Consider the following 26,584-nt stretch of genomic DNA (forward strand, 5'->3'; position numbering starts at 1 on the left):
CTTGTGGATTTTTTTATTCAACTCCTGGGAAATGCAGAACTGGGGAAGAGCTCCTTGCCGTGCCCAGGGCCACGTGCAGTGGGGTCATCCCGGATTTGGAGCCTTGGGGAGCCTTGGGGACACCACGGGTGGGGGTGGTGGCCGGCAAATCTCAGCCCATTGACACAGGACTGTCCCCTTCAGTCCCTCGGGGGTCACCAGCAAAGCTGCTGTGTCCCGTGACAGCTCCGGCCGTGGTCACAAGGGCACGTGAAGCCAAAAAATCCTCCTACAATCCCAGTCTCCCTCCAGCCACACACCCCTGGCCTGTGTTTCCTGGGGGTCTAAAACCAACCCAGCTTCCACAGAGGATGTTTGGTCCTTGTTCCCAAATGTCAGCTCCCAAAACCCCTTCAGGCATCTTCCCTTTGTCTCTGACTGCCCATGTCCTGCCTGTGGGAGAGATCATCTAAAAACAGTAGAAAAAATACTAAAAATATTTTTTGTTTTCTTTTTTGAGCCCAAATGTCGGTGGAAAGTTTTTACATTTTGTAGAACTTCTTGCGCTGATCTCAGGATCATTTGGGGGGGGCTTAATGAGTCTGTGGTATTTTTCTTTCACTGGGCTGTCCAGAAAGGACTGGGATGTTTTACTTCTCCTTGCTGTCCCAGCTTTCCCATGTTCCCTGGCTTTGTGGCTGTTCAAAGGGGATGTGGAAGGAAAAAAAATCAAATCAAAACTGTCGTCATGGTCACAAGGAGACAAGTTTTTAAACAGTAAAAACGAAAAGGGCTAAAAAAAACCCCAAGCAGCTACTGCGGACTGCCCTGAGCAGCTTTCAGTTTGTGAGCGCCAGGAGGGAAAAGCAAGTTCACATTTTTAACGTGCAAAAGCTTTGAAAATTCACCTCTTAATAATGTGTATTCAAGTATTAGGAAGGATAAATATCCAAGTTTCATGACCAAGGACTATTGTGGTTACAGCTACTACTCAGTGGTCACTGCTGGGAGAGACGGTTGGAAAGGTGGTTCTTGCTGAGAGCAGCAAAACAGAAACTGCTACTTTTTTCCTGTTTTTTTAAATAAAATCCTCCATTTTTTCAAGCCCTCCTTCCATCCTGAAGGCATTTTAGAGGTTCCTGCAAGGAAACGTGTCCTGTCCCTGCTGGGGTGAGCTCCCAGTCTCCATAGGACCTCGCTGTGCTCATCAGTTCCCTGGTTGATGCCACGCAGGCCGGGTGGTCCCCAGGCCCTGCTGCTCTGCTGACCCAAAAATGCCCTGAGCAGGGCAGGCTTTGGGACTGTGACCCCTGGGGTTGTGGGGGGTGTGGGTGCCCATCCCAGCACTCTTGGGATGGCTCTGGAAGGGCTGTAGGGACTGACAGAGCCCAGCCAGGCTCTTGCCAGGCTCTCCCGCACAGCCCCAGTGCCTGAACTGATGTTGCCACGCCATGCCATCTGGGGCTACCATGGCTGGGGCTCACCGTGACCCCTGGCAGGGCCAGTCCAGCACATTCCTTTTCTAGGTTGTTTCTAGCAGGGGTTCTGTCCCAGTGCTGCTGCAGAGCGTGGAGCCATTCGCTGCCAGTGCCCACGTGCTGCTGGGGATGGCAGCAGCAGCGGGAAGGGTGACTGCGGGCAATGTGGCCATGTGCATCTCCTCCTTGGAGCTGCTGCAGGACACATCAGACCTCAGGCTCAGGAGGTGGGAATGGCAGCTGCAGGGCTCTGCTGGCAGAGCAGGTGGCTGCTTGTGTCACTGCACGTCCCTGCAGCCACCAGCGATGCTCCTGCAGAGACAGGAGGGATCATGTGCTGCTAGAGGCATTCCCAGGGAACTGCTGGAAGGAGGGTGGGAATGGCTTGGCACCCACCAATCACACCTCAGGCTGGAGGTGTCCCTGAGTGCTGACACACATCACTGTCCCCACACCCTGGGGACCTCCCTCAGGGCTGCCTTAGCCCCCCCCTGCTCATTCTTGTGCTTCTTTTTCATCTGAAACCACAGCAGAGCTCTCACTGCCCACTCCAGTCCCTGCTGGAACCCACAGGGCAAGGGGAGGACCTCAGGAGGACTCATCAGGTGCTAACTGGACTTAATTGCCTGTAGGACCTGCAGGTGCTGGGCCAGGAGCATCAGTGAGGCTCAGCCCTGGTTCTTCAGGCCTTGGCTGAGCTTCTATGTAGGAATAAAGCTCTGTGGAGCTTTATTCAGTGGTCAGACCACTCAGTGGTCTCTGGATCATCACTGTAAGAATCTTGTCTCCAGCCACTTGTGCTGGCTGGAGCCCAGACCAACAGGCTTCTCTTTGGCCCTGCACCTGGCTGGACCCACCTTTGCTGGAGCCTTATCTGTAGTCCCAGCTCTGTCTCCTCCTGATCCTGGCTGGGGTCCCTGTCCTGGTTCATCTGATCTTGTCTGGGGCTGCCAAGGGACCCCATTACCACTGTCCTGCCCAGGAGCTCTGGGATGGCTCCCTGGGGTTTGAGGATGCTGTGTGTTCTGGATCACACCTGGGCTCCCACTTGCTGCCCACTGGAGCAGCCCTATCCTTGCTGCTCCCTGATGGAGAGGGAGCACCATACACTGGATCCCTGTCCCTGCACCGCCGGGTGCAGGCCTGGCTCCCTGGAGACCTTTGGAGAGCAATGGGAGCTGCTGGAGGGCTCTCCTGGGACCTTTGTCATCTCCCCACCTTTGATCTGTTGATCTTGAGCTCTCCAATGTCACTGTTTCTCATAATTTTCTCTACGTCATCACCTCCTTTCCCTGAGCCTGTGGTTCCCCTGTCCTGAGAGAGTTTCAATGATCTTTCTAGGTCTCCTCTGCAGGGAGCACAGCCCCTGGCAGATCCATGGGTGACCTGGAGGACCAAGGGGATCTGTAGCACCCCATCCCCATAGCCCTCATGAGAACTTAGTGACTCACAGCTCAGGGAGCTCTTGAGCCACTGAGTCTTCAACAGCCCAGATGAATTTTTCCTCTTGTATTGTTAGTAAGACTTTAAGGACTTATCCAGCTGTAGGCTGGCCAAGGTGTGAAAGATCATCTCCAGCTTCTCAAGCTCGAGGCCCCAGGAGACATCCTCTCCCCAGGAATGGTGTGGGGGGTGTGGACACCCCATCCTTCACCTCACCTGACTGGGACTTTCACTGAATGCTGTGGGCGATCCAGACGTGAGCCTGGGGCATCCCTGGCCCCTCTTTCTCCAGGGCAGCAGGTTCCAGCAGTGCCATGGAGCCAGGTGGGTCTGGCACAGATGAGTGGGACAAGGGGAAAGACAGTGGTGGCAGCAGGTCCCAGATGAGCCATGCAGAGCCTGTGAGCAGCGCAGGGCAGTGGAGGCACAAACCAGGCTGGGGTTCTGAGAAGGCTGCGCAGCCACACGAGATCTTATCAGGGCACTTTTCTCCTCCCACTGCTGCTGCCTCTTCTAATGAAACCTGCTTGTTCTGTCTCCACAGGGAGCTGAGCAGTGCCTGGGCATTCTTCCACACCGGTTCAGCACCTGCACAGCCTGCCTGGTACCTTGCCAGGGGGAACAGTCATGGGCAGGAACTGAGGGGATCTGAGCAGTGGGAGATGGTGGGATCTCTCCTGACCCGTTCCTGCAGCAGAAGGAGTCACATAAGCTGGTGTTTTGAAGGTGCATGAGTACCAGAACACACAGGAAGGTGGGATTGGTTTTCTGGAATCTTCCCTTTGGGCTGTTGGCTGCATTTTCTGCTCATTGCAAGCTTGGGACTTCCCCCCACCACACAAACAGCCCTTAGGAATGGGCTCAGAGATCTGGGATTCAGGCGGGATGGCAGAGTCCTGCACGCTGTGAGAGGTGACTCGTAGCCACACCCAGAGGTGAGAGGTGACTTGCCTGTGCTGCCTGGGCTCAGGAAGAGGTGACACACAGGCGATGGCATTGGGTTCAAGAGGTGACACATCTGCACATCTGGATGGGCTGGAGAAGCTGCTCAAAGGAGGTGCCTACAAAGTGGTGTCTGACAGGGGCACTAAAGACCCCCACGGTACCTCCCCTGCAGCAGGTGGCCCAGGCAGCTTCTCCTGGGAGCAGCACGTGTGAGATGCCACACAACACCCCCACGCCGCAGCAGGGAGGCACCAGCAGTGGGGCTGAGAGCTATTGCCACGCACAAGGGCATGGGGAGGCAGGACCAGATGCTCAGGGGTTTGGGGATCATCAAGTGCTCTTGGGTTTGGGATCAGCAAACCTTGCTCTGCAGTGGGTCAAGCACTGAGTGGGGCTGGGGAGCCGGGCCAGACAGATGTCCCCCAGGGTGGCCCAGTGGCTTTTCCCTGAGCATCACTAACACTGTGCAGCCTGATGTAGGGTGTGATCTTCATCAAAGACACAGCACGGCAGGGAGGAGGCAGAGAGAGACAGAGCACGCGTCTGCCTGCTGCGTGTGCTCAGGGATGGCAGTGTCCGCTTGGCTCTGGCGTAATGCTGCGAGCTCCTGTCGCCAAGGATCGTATCAGCCACCCCCTCCCTCCCTGCCCGCACCACCCTCTGCCTCTTGTCCCGGGAGTGCTGCAGGCGGGGCCCAGCCCTTGTCAGAAGAGGGTTGTTTCCAGAACGGTGTGTCAGGGAGGTACCGAGGTTTCGCTCCCGTGGAAGAAAGGTGTGCGGGCATGCCTGGGAGAGAACCAGGCATCCTGGGGCAGAGCTGAGCATCCCCAGGGCAAAGTCGGGCATGCCTGGGGCAGAGATGGGCATCCTTGCAGCACATCAGGCATCCTCGGGCACAGCTGAGCATTCTCGAGGCAGAGATGGGCATCCCTGGGGCAGAACCGGGCATCCTGGGGCAGAGCTGAGCATCCCCGGGGCAGACCCAGGTATCCCTGGGATGGAATCGGGCGTCCCTGGGGCAGAGTTGGATATCCCTGGGGCAGAGTTCAGCATCCCTGGGGCACAGCTGGGTATCCCGGGGCCAGAGTCGGGTATCTGGGGCCAGAGCCGAGCAGCCCTGGGGCAGAGCCGAGCAGCGGGCTCGGGCCGGTGCCGTCCCCGAACCCCCATCCCGGTGGTGTGCGGGGCTCCGAGGCTCCCCGGGCCCGGGTGCGGGGGGGATGCGGTGCGGGGGGATGCGGGATGAGCGCGGCCGCCCCCCCTCTGTCGCCGCCTCATCAATAGGCACCAGACCCCGCTCCCGCAGCGTTGCCGTGGAAACCGGCGGAGCCGCCGCCATTGGCGGCCCGGGGCGCGGCGCGGCCCCCCCGGGGTGCCCGGCCCGGCTCCGTATTGATGACTCGGCAGCGGCTGCGCCGGGGGCTGCCCGGGGCCGCGGCGAGGGGCTGGCAGCTCCCCCGGCCCCTCCGCTACGTCATGGGGCCGGGGGCGGCGGGGGGCTGAGGGCGGCGGAGCAGCCTCCGCACGGGGAGCCGAGGATCCGGGCGGGGACGGAGCCGTTCCCGGTGCGGGACGGAGCCAGCCCCGGTGCGGGACGGAGCCAGCCCCGGTGCGGGGATGCTGCTGCTGCGGCCGCCCCCGGCTCCGGCCCCGCCGCGGAGGAGCGCGGCCCGGGCTGCTCCCGCCGCCGCTCTGATGCCTTCGGCTTTCTCTTGCCGGCTCCCGACGCCCCGGGCAGCCCTGGCCGGTGCGGAGTGAGCCCAGCCCTGCCCCAGCCATGCAGGAGCCGGAGCGCGGCGCTCCCAGCGCGGCCCCGGGGCAGAGCGGTGCCCCCGCCGCCTCCGCCCGCCCGGACCTGGACACGCGTGAAGGCGCGGGGGGTGACACGGCCGGCTGCCAGCTGTCCCTGGGGTCGCAGCGGGACGGAGCACCCCAGCCCCAGGAAGAGCCCTCGGGAACCCCCCGCGTCCCCCCGCCGGACCCCCAGCGGGTTCACTCCGCACCGGAGCTCGTCAGGCCGCTGCGAGCGATGGACCGGACAGACAGACACCCCCAGGTAAGGCGGGGGTCGGGGTGTTTGCTCATTCTGGGGGAGAGGCGGGCGATGTTACCTCGGCACGAGACCATCACTGGGAATTGGGAGCGCGGGGCTGCGGCTGAGCCACCCACAAACCCATCCCCGCGGGGCTGGGAGCTGCCACAGCCGCCACGCACCCGCGCGAGAGCCGGGAGCCTTCACGGCCCTTCAGCAGGCATCTCCAGCTGCCTCTGCCCTGCAAGACGCTGGAGCTGGGGCGGCGTCTTGCCGGAGCCCTGACGGGGCCAGCGCTGGGCAGAGCCCACCTGGAGCAGACACAGCCCTGCACCAGCCAAGGCTGAGCCATCCCTGCGGCATCTCCCCGCTCCGGCAGCATCAATGGCTCTGCAGGTAGTGGCAGGGACATGATTCACTGCCACCCCCTCCGGGAGCATCCCCTCTCCTCTCTGGGGAGCCCTGGGGGGCTTGGGGCACCTCCACTTCAGGAGGAATCAGCCCCTGCAGGCAGCACCCGGGCACTTCGGGGCAGTGCAATGCCCGGCCCCTGCAGCATCTCCCTAAAAACAGCCCAAAAGGCTCCCTCAGGGTCTCAACGCCTTGATCTAGGTCACAAAAGTTCACACAAAAGCTGTTTAGGAGAGCTTGCCACCCTTTCTCATGGGGAACATCAGCCATCTTCCTGGGGTCTCCTGGTGATTTGGGGAAGCCCTGTGGTGCTTTTAAAATAGAGGAGAAATCGGCTCTTGGCCTTTTCTTCTTGAGCATGGGGGAGAAGAGCTGACCAGTGCTGGTCGGGGTTTAGCAGGGGGGGTTGAGCAAGGCTGCGCCGTGCTGCTGAGCCCAGCTGGAGAGCAGCCTGGAGCAGCCTGCAGGAGAAACGGCGCCCCTGGAAACCCACCGAGGGAGAACATGACTTCACTCCCGCACACTGTTAAGGGTCTGTTCTGAAGGGCTGTTTATCGTGATGCTTAGAGAAAGACCACACTGAACTTTGGTCTGACTCTGATGCCAGCCCTGGCTGTGGCAGAAGCACCACAGTCAAAATACGGGACAGCAGAATGGGATGGATTTCTGCTCCCACCCCTCTTTTGTGTCCCAGGAGTCCAATGGGTTGTGCCAGACTTACTGTCTTCAGAGAATCCTGGAATGGTTTGGGTTGGAAGGGACCTTACAGACCATCTCGTCCCAGCCCCTGCCATGGGCAGGGACACCTTCTACTAGACCAGGTTGCCCCAAGCCCCGTCCAGCCTGGCCTGGAACACTTCCTTTGGGAGAGCCGGCTGGCTGACAAGGGAGGGAGTAGATGCTGTGTCCTGGTGGGAGCCCAGGTGGGAAGGCTGGGATGGGAAGGAGGGCAGGTGGCTGGTTCAGAGGGGTGTTTGTGGGTGCTCCAGCAGCTGAACTGCACCTGTGGGGTGGGAGCTGTGCACCAGCTCTTGCTGATCCCTGCAGCGGGTTGCCCCCATTGGTCTCTATGGAGGTGACTGCTGAGCAGCTGCCATCCAGTTTGTCCTGGTGCTTGGGCTGCACTGAATGTTTTCCTGCCATCCTGGAGGCTCCTGGCTTGGTGGGAGCCTTCCCACTCCCATGGGATTTTGGCAGCACCATGGTGGTACCATCATAGCACCAGTGTCCTGGGGCAGCACTGTGGTGGTGCTGGTGGTGCTGTGGTGCACTCTGGTGCCAGTGATGGTGCCCTGCTGCATCATGGCAGTGCCACAGTGGCACTGTGATGTCACTGGGGTGGTGCTGGTGGTACCATGGCAGTACCATCCTTAACATGGATGTTGATCTCCAGAAAGGTTACCTTGTGTTTTCCTGGAAAAAAAAAATAATCCAGCAGTTTCTCCTGGAGACAAGTGGCTTTAGGGATGTGAAAGGCTTCCAATTCAGCCCCAGGAGGGAGCTCAGTGCTGCTGTCCCCAGCAGAGCAAGTGCTGCTGCTGCTGCTGCTGCTGCTGGGCTGTGGAGCGACATCCTCCAGCCTGGGGACAAGGTGCTGTGTTAGGGCTGGGGCCAAGACAGGCTTGCACACCTCCCCTCCAAAGCTTGGCTGCTCCTGGCCAGGCTGGGACATGCCCTGTGTGTCTTGCTGCCGGAGCCTGGCTTCCTTTAGGACATTTGTCCTTGGGATGTCAGAGCTGCATTTTGTGAACAGGACAGCTGCCTCCAGAGAGTCCTCTCCTGGTGTGGGGAAGTGCCTCCTGAGGGCTCATCACTGACAGAGTTGATTAAAGATGTTGATTTTATGATGAAGCTCTTGCTGTGTGTCCCAGCCTCCACCACCGCTGCTCAGCCGTTCCCTGGGGGACAGACTGTGGACAGGCATTAAGCCTGTCTGTAGGTCAGCTTAGTCTTGGCATTCTTGCCTGGGTCTCTCCTGAGTGCAGAGTTGTTGCCCTTCTCCCATCTGGGAGCTGGCAGAGGAGCTCTGGAGTTAGGGAGGTGGGATGAGGGGAGACACCTGGAGCCTCCCATCCAGTCCCTGCCCCCAGAAGGCTCCAGAGCTGGAAGAGGCTGATCATGTCCTGACCAGGCAAGTGTTGAGGATCTCCAAGGGCTGGGATCCCACCAGAGGAATGTTCTCCATAGCCTGGTGGGAATTTTCCTTGTTGAGACTTGTGCCCACATCTCTCCATCCATTTATCTCGTGTCCCTACATCCTGCAAGGCACTGCAGGCTTTCCCAGCTCCAGAGCAATGTGTCCCACCATGGCCCCACTGGATAATGCTGTCTGGGGGTTGTCACAAGTGTATCCTTCCTCCTGGGCCTTTGGAATTGCTCTGGTCCTGCTTCCCAAAATCTCTGTGTGGACATGAGATGTAAGAAATTACTTTCCTGCTGAGAATCTCCAGGCACTGCAGGGGTAGGATCCCAGTCCAAATAATGAATATCAGAGAAGGAGAAAAACTCTTCTGTGTAGGAAGAATGGGGTTAAAGTGGCACAGATACAGTCTGGCTGGAAATTGGAAAGTTCCCAGAATGCTGTCAGATGGATTGTAGAGCACTTCCCACAAGAGCTCAGTTGCCTGCATCTCCTAGGGGATGCTGCTCCAGCGGGATCTGCTTTGGCCCTGGAAAACTCAGGGTGGTTTGGGAGTGGGTTGCTGAAGGGAAGGCCCCCTCCTGGTGCCCTACATTGGACAAGGGGAGAGGATCAAGGTCGTTCACTTTCTGCATGTTCCCTGCATCCTTCCCTGCCAGGATTACTCATCTCCCCAAGCTCCCCAGATCACTCATGGAAGGGATGAGCTCAGCAGCTGACCATTCCCTGTTCCCATCCCAGAACCACACAGGCAAGGGGCACAGTTAGGGTGCTCTGAGCTGGTTCTCATGATGCTTTCCCAATCACAAGAGGTTGCTTTGGATTTGAATTTCTTAAAATCCAAGCCTCAGCTTCCCTTGAGGTCATGTGGAACTGAGAATATTCAGTAAATCTGTAAACCTAACTATAAATGCTTAAGTCAAGGAGCCCTCCAGTGATTAGGAATTTAAATAGCCTCAAAAAAAAAAAAACCTGTTGGTCCCAGTGGGGCTTAATAACACAAAGCAGAGACACAGGAAGAATTATAAAATGCTGGTAAATGTCCTCCACATCAAGTGCTCAGGCCAAGCTGCATTCAGTGATAAGCTTAGTGCCTTTTGCAGGAATTTGTGATCTTTTAAGAACTTCAGATTTTCCATTGGCAAAGCTGGGAAACTGTTCATTTAGTGTCTGAGGGTGTGTAGAGCTGCACTCTTGACTGGGAAGGGTAGGTCAGCAGAATGAAAGATGGCAGTAGGACAAGGAGACCTTGGGCAATGGAGCCAGTTCTTGCCATTTCCTGCAATCCCAATTAGAAGATTGTATTCCATCAAAATCGGAGTGAATTAATTTTCCTTGGCTTGGCAGTGCTCAGCCTCATGCAAATGCCTCAGTGCTGTTTGCTGCAGCACTGTGGATGCACGGCCACCTCAGGCAGCTGCCTGCCAGGAGGAGCCAGTGCCTCTCTGAAGGAATGAATGGAAAACAAGGTGAAGTGAGACTAGGAAGGGGAAGGCAATGCTCATTTTAGCTCTTTTTCTAATTAAGCTCATGCCCTCTGTGCAAAGACATGTCCAAATGGCTTGGCCAGGTCACTTGTGTGGGACGTGGAGGGTGAGGGACACCAAGCAGTGCCTCCTCACTGTGTCCTTGGCTCCTCTGGGCTGGTGGAGACAAACAGGCTTTGGGACAGGGCTGTCACACCATGTTGCTGTTGGCCATTGCCACACCATGATCTTTCACCTCAGCATCCTTCTCGTTTCACCCTCTGCATTTTGGAGGGGACTCACCAATGTCTTTCTCGTGTCCTCTGGCTCTAGTCTTCCTCCTTACGGGAATAACATGAAGAGAAATGGCACATGGAGTGCTGGCAGCCTTGCTGTCCCCCTCCTGCTGTGAGTGTGGGCGTTCTGCATCCCAGACACCTGCCCAGAGTTTTGGGAAAACACCCTCTGGAGCATCAGCTGCTGCTGCTCTTGCCATTCATGTTTCCATAGAATCATTAAGGCTGAAAAAGACTTCCAAGGTCATCGAGTCCAACCTTTACATCAGCCTCTGGCTCCGTGGTGGGTGCAAGCAGATGATTTTCCCCCCTCCATCTCTTGTTAAAGCTGTTGGAGATCTGAGGCTTCTCAGTCCAGCACAAAATCCTATAAATACCCCAGGTGAGTTCCTGCTTTACCGAGATGAGCAAGAACACTGATCCCAGCCTAGAATCACAAAATCCCAGACTGGTTTGGGTTGAAGGGACCTTAAAGCCCATCCAGTGCCACCCCTGCCATGGGCAGGGACACCTCCCACTGTCCCAGGCTGCTCCCAGCCCCAATGTCCAGCCTGGCCTTGGGCACTGCCAGGGATCCAGGGGCAGCCCCAGCTGCTCTGGGCACCCTGTGCCAGGGCCTGCCCACCCTCCCAGGGAACAATTCCTTCCTATCTTCCTATCGAGTTGCCTGGGCAACTCGAGCAGGTTTTTAGCCAATGTGGCACAAAAGAAAAGGTGCTCTTGGCCCCTGGGAAGCTGCCAGTGATTTGGAAAACAGGAAGAAGCAGGTGAGAACTGCAGTGCAGATTTCTGGGCAAAAACTGACTTGTACATACCAAAGCTGCCCCTCAGCTCCCTGATGTACTCTGCTAGGGAGAAGAGCAAATATGCCTCTTCAGAGCTGAACATGGTGAGGAATCGAGTATTTCCACTTAATCAAAGCACACCTGTGATCATGGATGTTGCTGCTGAGGCTCTGTGGTGAGAAGGAGAGTTGGTGTTGACTTTGCAAGCCATGATCCTCAGAGGGCTGCGGCTTTTTTGTATGAGCAGGGGATTTACTGAGCTGCAGCTCAGTGGCTTCCCAGGGTGAAGGCAGAAGTCTCATGCCTTTCTTGGGAGTGTTTCTTTGGATTAGAGTTTCTGTTACAAGAAAGATGAGATATCAGAGAACAATCATCCCTACTCCAGCCATCAAATACCAAACCTGGAAAGAACTAAATTTTATCATTCTTCACCAGGGGTTTGGGGGTTTTTGCATGCTTACAAAATAGAATTATCTGACACGTGGCATCCAAAAAGAGTCCAGATGCTGCACAAATACCTCAGGGTGGTCTGGGCCTGAGCCTGCAGTGCTGGGAGCTGCAGACTGACCTCTGCTTAGAGCTAAGCAACAGAAAGCTCCAAAAATTCCAGTACCCATGTTTTAGCTCAAATGATTTGCAATGTGCATGAGCACACAGCAGCAGAGGTTGCGAAGTCTTTCTGTGTTTGCACTGAAGTTTTTCACACTTTGTTTCCCACATCTTCTACATTTTGCACTTCTTTTTCTAGTGGAAATACCATTGCATGAGCTACTTCTCTGCAGATTCAATGATTTGTTCAGCACCCACAAAATTCTGCAGTGGGGGAAAAAGACAGCTTAGCTGTCTTGGCTTCAGAATATTACAACCAGGTTTTATAGTGCACAGCCTGTCTTCCACACATTCCCCAGCTGGGCAGTGAAACAGCAGTATCCCCTGAGTGCAGTGGGGATGGAGCACAGTCCTGCTTTACGACGAGTGGAGCTTGGCCAAATCTTTCTGGAAGCTGATAAGCGACAAGGGAGACACTTGTACACCAGTGTTCAAAGGGTAGTTGGTAGAACAGGCTTTGCACCTGCTTTTCACCCTACAAAATGCAGATATCTTTCTCAGAGGTGTGTAGGGGGCAAAGACCCTGCAGGGGACACTGAGGTGGCCAGGGGTCACATAGTGGCCCAAGGGCAGGAGGGTGATGTTCCTGTACTTGAGGAGTGTTGCACAACCCGGGGCTGCTGCAGGTTATCTGATGGATCAGCTGCAGTTTGTGGCCAACACATCCTGGGATTGCAAAACACTTTGTGCTTAACACAAGAGAGCTGGGTCACAGCTGGGAAAAGCCTGTCCAGGGCCACACCGACCTTGTCATACCTCTGCTCCAGGCGGGTCATGGGCAGCTGGAAGCAGGGACACGTCTCCATAGCCCACTGGAGAGCAGGGCCAGGCGCAAACTGGCCAAACAAAAGAACTGGTGATACCAGCAGTGTTCAGCACCATGAGAACCTGCACTCTGAGCAGCACCTTTCCCCTGCCAGAGTCTCCCATGGCTTCTCCAAACCCTTCATTCCTCACAACTCCCTGCCCTGTTTTCTGTATGACGGTGAAGGATGAAGAATCACATGTGCAGCACCTCAGGAGCATTTCAGAGCCACCTTCCCAGCAGCCCTGAGGTATTTCAGTGTCATTTTCTCTCATCTCCTAGCAAATCCTCCTGTCTTTTGGATTTGCTGTTAAAGGTGAGGAATTGTGCCGCATTGCACCCTGGACCCAGCTGCAGCATTGGATTTTGGAGAGCTGATCCTCTGCCTTGGGAGTTTATTTTCCACTCACATTCCTCCCTGTCTCAGTTTTGCAGGAACATTAATTTCTCCCTGGTTGGGAGGCTGGAGAAGCTGAGCTCATCAAAGGACAGTGAGCCAGGGCCATCAGGGCTACTGAGGTGATTATTCTCCTCCTGGAATAGCTGGGCTTGTGATCCATTCATAATGGGGCTTCCACAGAGGGTTTAAAGATAGAGAGGACCTGGTTTTGCAAGACTCCAATTTTAGCTGTGTCTCATTTTAAACAGCCAGTGAGGAGCATATGAAGAGCTGGCAGTGGTCAGAGGGTGTGCAGGAGAGGATGCCTGGGGAAATGCAGAGAAACAGCAAATATATAGTGACTGCTCCTCTGAATATTCCCTCAATATCTTTCAATTCGTGGCTCCAGCACTCCTCATGCTGGAGGCAGGACCTTTGAAGTTAATAGCCTTGGATGGATTTTTTCTTCCGTGAATTTGTTACATGGAGTGATAAAAATCAGATAAATGAGGAAATCACATAAATAAGGGCAAGTAGTAGGCTGGAAGAGGGATGGGCAGCAGGGGAAAATGCTGACTGATGGAAAGGGGAGTTGGCAGCACACAGGGCTGTGGGGAAGTGCCCTAAAGGCAAGGGCGCAACAGAGATGTTTGTGTCTGAAACCAGGAACGGCGCAAAATGCAGGAAGGAAGCAGGACAAGCGCAGTGGGACGCACTGCCTGTCAGAAGAGTGGCAGGATAACCACAGCCTAGTCCCAGGCATGTCTCTTACTGCTCCCATACCTCTGGCAGCACTGTCCCTGTTCCCTGGGTGGGGATGTGCTGGCTGCTCGCTGTGCCGGCAGCGGCAGCGCCGGGGCTGGCTCTGCTCACTGACCGAACAGGAGGTGAGGCTATTTTTGTCTTGCTTTTGACATGCAGTGAGGGCACTGCAGAAGAGCAGCCTATGGAAAATAACTTTGTTCTGTGAGGTGGCTGATTCCCTTGAAACTGGCTGGAAGAGGAGGAAACGGATTGGCAATGATAGGCTTCATTTCCAAGTGAAGAGGATTGAGAAGTTAAGGGAACTAATTACTAAAGTCAGGTGGAACGAACAGCTAAAGGGCTTTGACATGGTGGAGGCTTGGGGACAATGATTTCAAATGAAGGAGAGGTAGTGGATTTAATATATCCAAGATAGCAGGAGAGCTGGGATAGCTTCACCTGGGAAATCACTCTGCAAGGTGTCTGCAGAGGGGAGTTGTGTTCAGAGATGGCTCCTGCAAAAGCAAACCCAGCAGCTGTACCCTGGATGAGCTGCAGATGGAGAAGTCACTGCAGGGTATCTTGAAATTGTCAGTGGTTTATACACCTTCAAATTGCGTGTGGTTTATACACCTTCAAATTATCTGTTTTCAAATCAGCCATGTGCCTGCCTGCTTCCAAAAGGCCACCTGAGACCTCCTGCTCATGGGGCCACCTGGTAAATTCCTCCTCCCTGTCCGGCTCTCAGCAGGAATTTCAAAGCAAGGCAGGGTTCAGACTTTGGCTGTTCCCCAGGGCTGGCTGGGGGAGCCCTGGGCCGGTGGGTGCCAGGCCGTGCCGCGGTGCCGGCACAGCCCCAGCCGCATTGCGGAGCACGGCTGCTGGCTGATTTACTGTCCCCCAAAGGCCTCCTGCAAGTTTTCTGCAGGACTTTAAGGACTGTGCTGGATGCTGGGTGCTCCAGAGGGATTTTGCCTGCGTGACCCATTTAGCAGCCTGGCTGGGCACCTCTCCCTGCAAAAGCCGCTGCAGCTCTCCTGTGCTTTTTGAAGCTTTCGGGTGAAAAAGCAGCAGTTTTCTGGCAGCTGCCATGCTGAGGCTTTTCTTTGTTTGCTGCTCTCAATGTGTCTTGGAGAAACTTTGGGCTCTACCTGCCAAAAGAGACAACAGATGATGCTGATTTCCCTGTAACGGAGGCTTCAAAGCCATGTGCCTGCTGCTCTCCTCCCTCAGCATCCCTGCTGTTCTGCTCCTGCCTTCCTCTCATTTTAGAAACTTTCCTGTGGCAAAAGAACGTGTCACTTGCGTCAATTTTTAGGTTAATATTTTAGTGGCCAAGGATGCTCCTGATCTGGGGAATGTGGCTGCCTGGAGACCCTCTCTGCTGCCCCATGGTGTCAGCTCTGCCTCAGCTCACGGAAAACCTCCCTGACTGAGGGACGCATTTGGATTCCAGCTCCTGCTGACACTTCTGTATGTCTTCATCAGGATGAGTCACTTTGGGGGGAGCCTCTGTGTCTCTCCTCCCTGACGATTACTTCCAGCTCCCCATGAAAAGCACCGTGGAAGCCCCGAGTGCAGCCAGCAGCGAGGCTGCGCCGTGCAGCGCGGGATCCTTAAGGAGCTGTGGAGCGGTTGATAAATTAAAAGCCATTTCATTATAGGAAATGAATGTTTAATGAGCGTGGGATGACGTCTAGACAGCCCTTCGGTTCCAGGCTCTCCGTGGTCTTGGAGGAGGGCTCAGCTGATGCAGCCAGCGCCGGCTCAGAGCCGATGGGAAGGTTTGGCAAAGCTTTTCTGGGCAGTGACGTCCCCGCGCGGGACAGACATCCTGGCACAGCAAGGATCTGCTGCCTCCACATCGTCTCGCTGCTGATGTCCCTTGTGCCTCTCTGGGCAAAGCCCCAAGGAGCTGTGGCCGCAGAGGGACGTGCTGGCACAGGGGAGGCTTGGCCCCGTGCCTGGCCCCAGCCTGGAGCACACAGCCACACTCTCCTGCTCCGTGGCACCTTGCCCGGGGAGGCAGCAACATCCACAGAATGGGAAGGGACATGCCAGCCTTTGCCATGCCATGGGCTCTGGAGTCGTGACACGAAACCTGGGCTGAGCTGGGGACAGCCTGGCAGGGTAGGGGTGAGGGGTTATGAGCCTTTGCATCCTGCCCTGATGAAATGGTTTATGGCTACAGAAATGGGGTTTCAAATGCAGGAATTTGCATGTAGGTCCCCAAAAGATCCCCATGCCATGCTGGAGGTGCTGATTGTCCCCTACTGAAACCCCATGCTGCTGATGCCAGAAGTCCTGACTGGCTGGTGGGAGAAGCAGGAGCACATCAGCTCCTCCTCAGAACCTCTCCTGCTCCCATCCCAGCGCAGAGGCTGCTGGCTCATGGTGCTTGCCCTGTCTCAGTGCAACCACAGGCAAGAATTTTGAGGCCTCTTGGCAGTGGCAAAGAGATGGAAATAATGCACTTTGACTTCATCCCAGGGCTGCCTGCTTGGCTCTGGGGGTGGCAGCAGGGGACCAGCCCGAGGTGCTGTCATGCACAGCACAGGAGATGCTGGTAGGACCCCTGTCCCCGTGAACCCGCCCTGCTTTGTCTCCTCTTTGACACCTGCAGTGTCCCCTACGTGGATTCCCAGGCCAAGGAAGTGCTTTGCTGTTCTCGGAGCTGGTGATGGGGGAAATGCTCCCTGGGACACCTCCTCTGTCCCTGTAAAGCTGCAGGGATGGGATTGATGCTGCAGGATCTGGTACTGGGCACAGAGCTGTGCACATGGCTCCCAGGGGAGCTTCTTGGCATCCCTGGGATGCTGGGTTCAGGGATTTCCTTTGTTTCTGGGCCTACCCTGACCATCCCTGGGAGCAGCCCTAAGTTTTTGGAGAGCAGGAGAGGGCAGGCAGGTGCTGCAGTGTGATGTCCCCAAGAACAGTGGCCTGGAGTGCCTAGGAGAGAAAAAAATAGAGGAAAATATATTCTTGCTTTCCCACGTGTGGGTAGCAGTACAGCCTCCTTCCATGGGGCATTTCACTCCAGCTTTCACAAACCCGGGGATTTCTGCAGGTAGGGTGGACATCTACAAATCACTCAGCCAAAAGCCTGTCAGCTCATGGCACATCATATCCTGGTGTCTCAGGGGCTTGATGAGGCTGATGGGAAGGGCTGGGTGTCATCTTCAGGGGGTTTTTTTTGGTTGTTTTCAACCTCCTTCAGCTGTGTTTTCCCTCCCTGCTTTGTCAAGGCATTTCCATACAGGTGTGAGAGGCTGGGAGAGCCATGGGCATGGCACCACGCTGGGGAATTCAGTGGGAGGGGACTTTGTGGCACTGGTCTTGTGCCCTATCTCTACAGTGGACACGATGGAGAAACCAGAATTGTTCAAAAGTGTAATGAGTTTTAGGCAGTCTCAGACTCCTAGAGCTGAACTCTTGTCTGAGCTCTTGCTACCCCGGAAGCTTGGGCAGCACTCCTTTGGGAGCGAGGGATGTTTCCCCCGTAGCTTTGGCTGGAAAACTGCAGGGCAGAGCTGTGCACCGGGAGGGTCGCGGCCGTTCAGCGGAGACTTGTTGGGCTCTGGGACTGGGTCCTGCAGGACCTGCCTGGCTGCTGGGAAAACATGTGGCTAGATCTTCCCGAGGCACTGCCATATGGCAGCTGTGAAGCAACAGCTCAGCTCTGAGCTTTGCTCACGCCCAGAAATCCCTGCTGGGAGCCGGCTCCGGTAGCGAGCCTGCGGCGAGCTGCTCTCGGCAGGAAGCAGCAACCACAAAACTCTATATACAGCTCCTGGCTGAGCTGCTGCTGCCGCTGCTGCTTTTGAGGTGGCAAAATGAAGTTGGTGTTTGCAAAAAATCCTGCATGTCACCTTCTTCCGGAGCCAAGGCTGACACAGAGAGGAAGATCTGGGGTCTGGCTCCTGGGCACTTTCCTGGGCCAAACACGAGTGCTGATGTGGGGAAGAGGGTGAGGAAGTCTGGTTGCCTCCAAAACCACGTGGTGCTGGAGGCCACTGGGTCCCTTAGCTGTGGGGAGCAGCACACATGTCTGGGGTGCCAGGGGTTGTGTTCTGCCTGCCTGGGTCTTGTTGGCTCTGCCCGTGTTTCACCTGAGCCAGTTTGGATGGTGCCATGGCTCAGGACAACAGAAGGGTCTGGGCTTTTTCCATGGGTGGAAGTTGAAAGAATTTTTAAAGCTATGGAGATGGCAGCTGTCACCCTCAGGGTGGCCTCAAAGGCCAGTTGTCCCCCAGTGGACATGCAGCCTCTTGCCTCCTCCTGAAATCAGCTCCCACATCCCACCCTTTGCCACCAGCACCCTGACCCTGCCAGCCCCCGGCACAGCCAGGCTGGGCTCACCGCAGGGCTGGGGCTGGTGTGAGGCTGCAGCCCCTCTGCCCCTGCCCCTGGTGAATCCCTGTGGTCCTGCAGGACCTGCAGTCCCTGCCCCAGGCAGCTGAAGCCCTGCCTTGCCTCTCCGTGCTGTTTTGCAGAGTGGGGCTGACTACGGCTTCCTCGTGAGCCAGAACACGAAGCTCCTGAGTGCGCTGGAGGACCTGCGGCACCGCTGCTCCAGCCTGGCCGAGGAGAACAGCTTGCTGGTGAGCAGGAGACGCTGTCGTGGGATGCTCCATGGGGAGCGAGTCCTGGACACAGAGAGCTGCTGTCTGCTGCCAACTCTAAGAGATCACAGAATCACAGAACATGCTGAGTGGGAAGGGGCCCACAAGAATCATTGAATCCGACTGCTGGCCCTGCACAGAACCATCCTCAAGAGTCACACCATGTGCAGGACTACTGTCCAAATGCTTCTTGAACTCACAGGTTCATCTGGGCAGGGCCAGAGAATGAAGGGGGTCTGGGTGCTTTGGGTCCCCTGGGTGCCTTTACACTGCAGCCGTCAGCTGGAGCCAGACCCTTCCCCACAGTGCAGAGCAGGGCTGGGCAGGGGAGGGCAGGGGAAGTCGCTCTTATTTCCTCTTTAACTGGAAAAGCAGAAACACTGATTCACTCAGCCTTGGCTCTGGGTGACAGTGCAGCACTGCCCCCTGCTCCCACGAGAGCCCAGCACCGACATCCTCCCCAGCTGCACCCCAAAGCCAAGCCAGGCTGCCATAGCCTGGGCCTTCTGTCTTCTGCCCCCTCCCCCATGCCTGACTTCCCAGGTAGGCAGCCAGGACCCTCAGGAAAGAGGGAATATTTCCCTCCTGCATCCTCCCTGGAGAGCATCACCCGTTGCACAGCCCTGCAGTGTGGGGATGCAGCCCAGCCACGCTGGGCAAATTTGATTGCTCAGCATTTCAGATTTATATCACCCCATTCAAAACGCATATTTTAGATCATTTTCTAACACTAAAAGCATAAATTCAGCATGTCCTGCACCCCGAGGGGTTAGCCCTTATCAGTCATCTGGATTTTAGTGAAGCACAAGCCTGTGCTCTCATCAAATTTGGCTCTCAAAAATCAGCCTCAGCCTTCCAGCCCAGGCGCCCATGGTGCACTCTCACTGGGGGAGGGAGGGAAATAATCGTGAGGATCAGTCGGCCTGACGTTTCTGCTGATGTGAAAAGATGGCACAACACATCTGGGTTCGACCTTGGGAGAAGGAGCCATCGGCAAGTGGCAGCTTATTGGAACGGACAGATAACAAATAAAAGGGGATTAAGAGCGAACAGAATCAATAGGAAGAAAAAGGAAATTTGCTTTGCAAATATCATAAAGTCCTTTGTTGCCTTCTCCCACTCATGCTTTGGTGTCAGGAGAGAAAGGACACAGATAAGCTCGCTGTGCAAGTACAAATCCTCAGGGGTGTGTCGAGTCCTGTAATCCCAGGAAAATAAACTGGGAAGACTTCTTTGGAAGAGAAAGCCCAGAGGGTGGGTGGCCAGGATACCCTGATGCTGGAGACATGTTGAGTCCTAGCAGAGCCTGCAACAGGGATGTTGTGGATGGAGAGGGACCATGTGGGATGGTCCAGGGTGGGGTGAGGGGCATCTCATGGGGACTGAGAGGTCACATTAACAAAAATACCAGGAAAACACAGGTTTCAGGGACTGGAGGGGCAGCAGAGGTTGGTGTTCAATGGTTGGGATAGTTCTAGGAGAACTAAGCCCTGGCTGGGAAATGGCCTGTGTGCCTTACGTAGGTCAGGTTCAGCCAGGAATGTTGGCTCCTGAGCAAGGGCTTCACCTCCAACTTCTCCTTCTGCTCTCCAGCGCAGGAGCTGCTTCCCCCAGACGGAGGAGAAGGTGAAGCACCTGAAGAGGAAGAACGCAGAGCTGGCGGTGATCGCCAAGCGCCTGGAGGAGAGAGCCCGGAAGCTCCAGGAGGCAAACCTCAAAGTGGTGGGTGCCGGGACCTGCTGCGGCTGGGGAGCTGGGCTGGGAGAGCACCCCACCACCAGGAACTTTGGTTTTCTGCTTCCATTGAGCTAGAAAGGCCTTTCCTTTCCCTTTTTCTTAAACCTACAGCAAGCATGCTTTGCACATCACGGCAGAGCAAGAATCACCAACCCCAGCCATCGCCAGCTTCTCTACTCCTCTTGGGGGCTGGTTTGTGGAATTTCTTCCTGCTTGGTTTCTTACTGTAAGGTCGTAGTCTAAAGTCATTAACTCAGCTTTCCTTGGGCAAGTCATGAAAATAATTCATCTGACTTCACCAAAAAGAAACAGGAAGGATTTGAATAAGAAAAGGAGTGCGGTGAAGCAAAACAGGAAGGGGTGAGAGGCATCTCTGTCCCATCCTCACCTCACTCGAAATGCTGTGCAAGCCACAGGGCTTCTGCCTTCTCCAACCCAACAGCAGCTTGTTGTGAACCCTGGAGTGTCTGACATGGTGCAGCAGTAGTGGGAGGTGGCTGTAGGGTGTGGGATCTTGGGCACACCTTCCTGAAGGAAAGCGGGGATTGTGATGGGGAATTCAAGCTGTTTAGGGTAGAAACGAGGAAGTGAAAACTGTGCTGGAGAGAAGGTAGGGGGATTTCCTGGCGCTGCTGCCCTCTCTGTGCCCAGGCACTGTGCCGCCCGTCTGTCATGGGATATTGGTACTTGCAGGGCAGCAGACGGACTCGTCAGATACTATGTTAAGAGAAACCATTTGACATACTGTGCAGACCCCCAGCACCTATACAAATACTGCTTTATTTGTCCCAATCCTCCCTGGCTGCACTGGCCCTTGCTGGGCTCTCCTTAGCCTCTGCCTTTCCCTCTATCTTCCACCCATCCATGCTGAAGCTCTTTCCTGTTGCCTTGAAACCCACGGAAGCTCCAATTCTCTTCCTGGTTTGGCCACCTCTATCCTTGATTCCATGCTATACTTGAGCCCATGCTCATCTTTCCTGCCATTCTCCCCTCCTCTCTGCTGCCTTCTCTTGTCTTTTTTACCTCATACTGTTTTTCTCTCTTTCCCCTCCCCACTTCTGCCCTGCCTGCAGCCCCCGTGCTGGCTGTACCTATTGAGTACTGTGTCCTTCCCCACCTCTTCTTTGAGCCACTTTTCCATCTAGCCTTTCCTCTTCTACTTTTCTGTAGGTCTGTCGTGCTCCTCTGTCTGTTTGTCTGTCCTTTGGGGCCAGGCTGCAATTTTTGACAGTGCTCCCTGTGCTGAGTGATGGGGTGGTGGTTAAGGAACACAAAAGGGTGATGGGGTGGTGGTTGGTGAACACCAAGGGGTGATGGTCACACACAAACACACCTCACTGCTCTCTGGCATAGGTAACTGCTCCGGTGCCTCTGAAGGGCTCCAGCCTGGAACTGTGCAAAAAAGCATTTGCCCGCCAGCGTGCCAAGGACCTAACAGAGCAAGCCAGTGCTCTCCTGGCAAAAGACAAGCAGATTGAAGCTCTGCAGCAGGAATGCCGGGAACTGCAGGCTAAACTCTTGGCAGGGAAGGTGAGACACTTTGTGGGACATCACTCCGGGGCTGGGGACAAGTGGTGCAACAGCAGTGATGGAAACCAGGCTCCAGGAAGTGGTTTGAGGGGAATTAGTCTCAACTGGAGGCTGAAAACAGGGCAGGGGATTTGATGTGTGAGCTGAATGGGGACACTGGGGGAGTGTGTGGCAGAGACAGTGTCCAGATCTCTCCAGTAGCGTGTGTTTGAGGGACACCCTGCTTGTCCCTCCATCAGTTCATGGATCTGAGCTGCCATTTCCAGCAGTGACTAAAACTCCTTCCCTGGAAACCCCCAAGAAGCCACAGACAGCATGACTTTTCAAAGGGCTGAGCTGCAAGCAAGATAAGCAGGGCCTCCTTTTAAAGCGTTTCTTTGAGAAGCCAACCAGCACGTTCCCAAAAACCAGTCTAGATCCCAAGCCTCGAGCTGCAGCTTTCTGAGGACTCACAGCCACCACGAGACTGGTGATAATTCAGTGCCTCCTGACATGTTTATGACCAAGGCTACAAGCCCCCAGGCAGGGCTGGGTGTTCATGAAACCATCTCCAGTGCTAGTGTCTGCTCCTGGGCTGGTGACCTGCATTCCCCTCAGCACCAGCACAGGCCATGCCAATATAAATGGTGGGATAAAGTGGTAATTCAGCTCATCCCGAGATCTAGGACTGGTCAGATGTGTCTGACTTTGCTCCTGCAAAGTTTTTCTCTGTGAGAGCTCTGAAAGGAGCCTCTGCAGGCGGCTGGAGCTGGGTGAGATGGTTCTCACTCAAAGTGACTAAAGCAACCTGTTCTGGGCATCTCAGTTGCATCTCTTATTCTGAAACTGGATGTTTTCAGTTCAGGTCAGTTCAAATCTCCAGAGAAGCTCAGTAACACTTGGGCCCATGCTGGTTTCCCCCTGGTTTGCTAATGCAAATATAGTCAAGTGCCACCGTACCTCCCTGTCCCCAGCTGAGCTGAACACTTGCACTTCTACCTGCCCTACTTACGTGGTATTTAGGTGACAAATACTTCCTCATTGAAAACAGCGTTATTTTTTTCCCTGTGCTCCCATATGTTCATTTTTAACTGCAGGTTTGAAGGTGGAGTCTCAGTCTTTCCCTAATGTAGATCTAGTCAGGATAAGAACAATGGGGCGTATTTGGTGTTCGTACAGAGCTGCCCCATTGATCCTTCCTGGCATTGAACCACAGGACAAACTTATCCAGGTCTGTGTGTGCTCTACAGTGTCAGCAAGAAGTTTCCTTCCCATTCCTTTGATTTCTCACCTCAGGTCCCCACAGAAAGGGGAAGAGACCCTTTCCAAAGCATTCTGATTTTCATAACAGAGTGTGCTGGGCAACCTGAACCTGCTAGGGACAGGAGAGTGACAGATTGCAAAGGAATGTGACAGAAGGGGGTGAGCAAGATTCATTCCTGGCCAAGGAAAAGCACACGGGTGCAACCGTCAGGGCTGACAAATTCAGTCACTGCCTTCCTAGGGCACGGGTGACCTGGGTGACCACCCTGTCCTGGAAGGTGACCCTGTCTGTGGCACCAGCAACCGGGACATCGATGCCTGAGCAGGGAATCCACAGAAAAGAGAGCAATACAGATCATTCTGTCTGATCTTGTTTTTCCCATTTCTCTTCCAAGCAAACCGCTCATTAAATTTTAATTTCCAGCTACTTAAAATTCCAAATTCCCCTAATCTGTCTGCAGCATGCAAAATGCATTATGCCAATGAAGGGGGTTTTATGCAGAGATATGATGTGCACGTTCAGAGTTTGTAACCAAATCAATTTTAATCTTGGGTATTTAAATCAGTAGAAATTTTTCAGTGCCTATGAAATGGATCCACTCACTTCCCTGGCAGTAGCAGGACTCACACCCTGCACCCTGGGCTGCAAAGGCATTGGCCTTGTTTTGCAAAGCCAGGGCTCTTAGGATGGAATAAAATAATTTCCTGAGATCATACTCCAGTGATCTGCTTCCAACCAAACCCCGGCTCCAGCTAAATCCAGGCTGCAATTTCTTGCAGCATGGATCCTTGGAAGTGGAGGACTGGGGGAACAGCTGCAGGGGATGGATATAATAGAAACTGAGGGGAGAACTGAGCTTTTTTTCTACTCCCTTGTTCCCCCAGGCTTTGGAGGTTGTCTGTTGGGAATAGCTGCCTTTTTTGGTGGGGGAAGGGAGACTTTATACATAGCCACAGCCAATTTTGTTTAAAGAACTACTACCCTGGTAGCCTGAACATGGGCCTGGCACAGAGGAGGCCCAGCTGCTCACTTCTTGAATCTATAATCAGTTCCCATTAATGCTGCCTCAGTTTCCCCCTTGCAGTGTGAGAGTAACCATGGTTCTCTCCACAAACTGTATTTATAAGGCACACACTATTTTTAGGGCAAATAAGAAGCGAACAGGGAAGCAGATTGCATTTGTCCTGGATACCAATTATGTCTTGAATTCTCTGGCTTAGGAGCTTTCCAGGGGAATGAACAATGTCTCCTCCAGCAGCAGATTTGAAAAGACAGGTTTTCATAAACCAATTTTGTACATATGGGCATGCAGGTACATGTTTCTTCAGCTTCCTGAAATCTGGAAACCTTTGAAGAATCACACCAGCTGGTGACATATTCTTCCCGGTTTTGTGAGAGTCAGATTGTGCTGGTTTCCTTCAAAAGCTCCTGTGTTTGGGTCATGAACGGATGGGAGTGACCCCTTGTGCTAAAGATAGGTGTCCATCACACATACTGTCTTGAGAGGAGAGAAATCAAGAATGATAGGAAACCAAATATTATCCTGAGGAAGAACTGACCAAATCCTAGATGTTCTTCATTCCTGCAACCTCTCAAAGCCCAGCGCTTGCCAGCACCCACAACAAGGAGTAAAGAAAGCAGCGAGAGCTCTAACTTGGCCGGGCCATGAAATGACATTATCCTGCCACGCTCCCTGCTGGCATATTCTGAGATGGCCCATGATTGGAAAAGCCCTGGGCATCATGCTGGGAGAGCTGCAGGAGCATTACAGGCTGGGTTTTATCTTCACGAGGGATAATGTATTTGCATAAAGGATATAAAGTGAGTTTTGAGGCTTTGGAGACCTAGAAGTCAGCCATGCATGTGTGCCACACTACCTGGGTTTTCCCGGCCTCCCCTCTTTTGGTGCTAGCATGTTAAATGTGACCTGTCCCACCTTTTGGAGCTTGTCAGGGCCATGGTGCCATGTTTGGTTTCCCACAGGATGACCCTCGCTGCCTGAACGTCATCGAGTTCGACCGCCTGCTGCGGGAATCGCAGCGCGAGGTGCTGCGGCTCCAGAGGCAGATTGCGCTCAAGAATTTCAAGGAGTGTCTGCGTTCCTCCAAAATGAGCTCAGGCAGTGCCATGCCCAGTGCTGCCGCACATCTGGGACCGACAAATTCCTGCCTCAAAGGTGCACCTCGACCAAGGGGGGCCTTGGGAGACCCAACGCTGGGAGGGAGAGCTCACAGGGAGGTGAGACAAGTGGGTCAGCGATCGGCAAGTTTGGCTATTTAATTACTCAGTTAATTGCTGTTCTTAGGGAACTTCACTAAGGTGAGGGCTGTGGTTCACATCCGCTGGAAACAGGTGCAGTGCTGGTTTCCAAAGGGACCGATCCCAGCCCTAGGTCTCACAGGGTGAGGAGGGACATGGATGCTGCTGGCAGCCCACACCAGCACAGGGATACTGAGCTGTGCCAGGAGCTCAGTCCCGGTCCCCTAGCACAGGACTCCCGTGCTGTGCTTTTCCACCTAGGAAAGCCGGCAATGTTTCTTTTCCATAAAATCATGGAACGGTTTGGATTGGAAAGATCTTAAAAGTGCATCTCATTCCACCCCCTGCCATGGGCAGGGACACCTTCCACTGTCCCAGGCTGCTCCAAGCCCTGTCCAACCTCGCCTCGGGCACTGCCGGGGATCTCTGGGCACCCTGTGCCAGGGCCTCCCCACCCTCCCAGGGAACAATTCCTTCCCAAAATCCCATCCAGCCCTGCCCTCTGGCACTGGGAAGCCATTCCCTGTGTCCTGTCCCTCCAGCCCTTGTCCCCAGTCCCTCTCCAGCTCTCCTGGAGCCCCTTTAGGCCCTGCAAGGGGCTCTGAGCTCTCCCCAGAGCCTTCTCTTCTCCAGCTGAGCACCCCCGGCTCTCCCCGCCCGGCTCCAGAGCAGAGGTGCCCCAGCCCTGGGAGCAGCTCCGGGGCCTCCTCTGGCCTCGCTCCAGGTTCGGGGCCCCGAGCCGGCGGCAGCTCCAGGGGGTCTCACCAGAGCAGAGGGGCACAACCCCGCCCTCCCCGGTGCCGCCGGGTCCGGCCCAGCCCCGCGCGGCCCCTCCGCCCGCAGTGGTTCAGCCCGGCAGATCCGGGGCCGCCTCAGGGCGCCGCCCCCGCCGCGGCCGCGCAGCCGCCAGGTAAGGCCGGGCCGGGCCGGCGGGGGCTGCGCTGGGCCGGGGGCTGGGCTGGGGGTGCCGCGGGGCCTCGGGCGGGGCCGCGCCGCCGCCAGGTAAGGCCGGGCTGGGCCGGGCGGCCCCGAGGCCCCGCCGGGGAGCGGCTTCGCTCAGCGCAGTCGAGTCGGGCCGGGGCCTCCGCGGGGCCGGGCCGCGGGTGCCGCTGTGCCCTGCAGTCCCCGGGCCGGCGGGTCAGGGGTCTCCGAGCCGCGGGCTCCGGGGGATTCGGCTCCTGGGGGTTCTCCCGGTTTCTTCCCGTGTTTTCAGTGTGGTAGGATCCCACATTCCCCGGTGGGAGGACGGGCTGCGCGTCTTCCCCCCACCTTCCCGCCAGCTGCTCTCGTTTATTGCCCCCGGCTCTTACAGCAAATGCATTGAATATTCATTCCTTGTCCGTCTATTCCAAGTCACTCCTGGATTTGTAAACCCCTGTCTTTCAGCCGGTTTTTTTTGTTTCTTTCCAGCCTCTTCTGTTATTCAGTGTTCATCATCTTTGTCTCTCTCCTTTGTGTGTTTTTTCTGTCGGTTTTGTGTTGGGGAAGCAGCATGCAGCAGCATCCCGGCCGCTGTGGCATTGATTTATATGATAGCATAATGAAGTTGTCTCTCCCTTTCCCAAAAGATCTCTTCACTTTTTTTGTCTAAGCACTCTTTATTAAACCATCATTCGTCTCTGTAATTTCTCAGTGTCACGAGGCCCTTGTCACTGTTTGTCTCTGCTACATCAGTACTTGC

The 26,584-nt window shown here is 55.3% G+C and overlaps 1 protein-coding gene across 10 annotated transcripts in view; it reads left to right on the forward strand.

The window, feature by feature from the left end:
• Positions 1 to 5,518: 5,518 nt before the first annotated feature.
• The window catches only part of TSPOAP1 (TSPO associated protein 1), a 67,918-nt gene continuing 46,852 nt past the window's right edge, over positions 5,519 to 26,584 (forward strand). For all 10 annotated transcript variants that reach the window (XR_007207769.1, XM_048325013.1, XM_048325015.1 and 7 more), the window contains exons 1-5: positions 5,519 to 5,901; positions 18,006 to 18,113; positions 19,728 to 19,856; positions 21,225 to 21,401; positions 24,628 to 24,882. Coding sequence is in view for 9 of the 10 variants with exons in the window: in XM_048325013.1 (XP_048180970.1) it covers positions 5,623 to 5,901; positions 18,006 to 18,113; positions 19,728 to 19,856; positions 21,225 to 21,401; positions 24,628 to 24,882 (948 nt within the window). In the remaining variant the exon portion in view is untranslated. The remainder of the gene's footprint in view (positions 5,902 to 18,005; positions 18,114 to 19,727; positions 19,857 to 21,224; positions 21,402 to 24,627; positions 24,883 to 26,584) is intronic.

This window comes from Corvus hawaiiensis, chromosome 20 (assembly GCF_020740725.1).
Source record: "Corvus hawaiiensis isolate bCorHaw1 chromosome 20, bCorHaw1.pri.cur, whole genome shotgun sequence".
Lineage (NCBI taxonomy): Eukaryota > Metazoa > Chordata > Aves > Passeriformes > Corvidae > Corvus > Corvus hawaiiensis.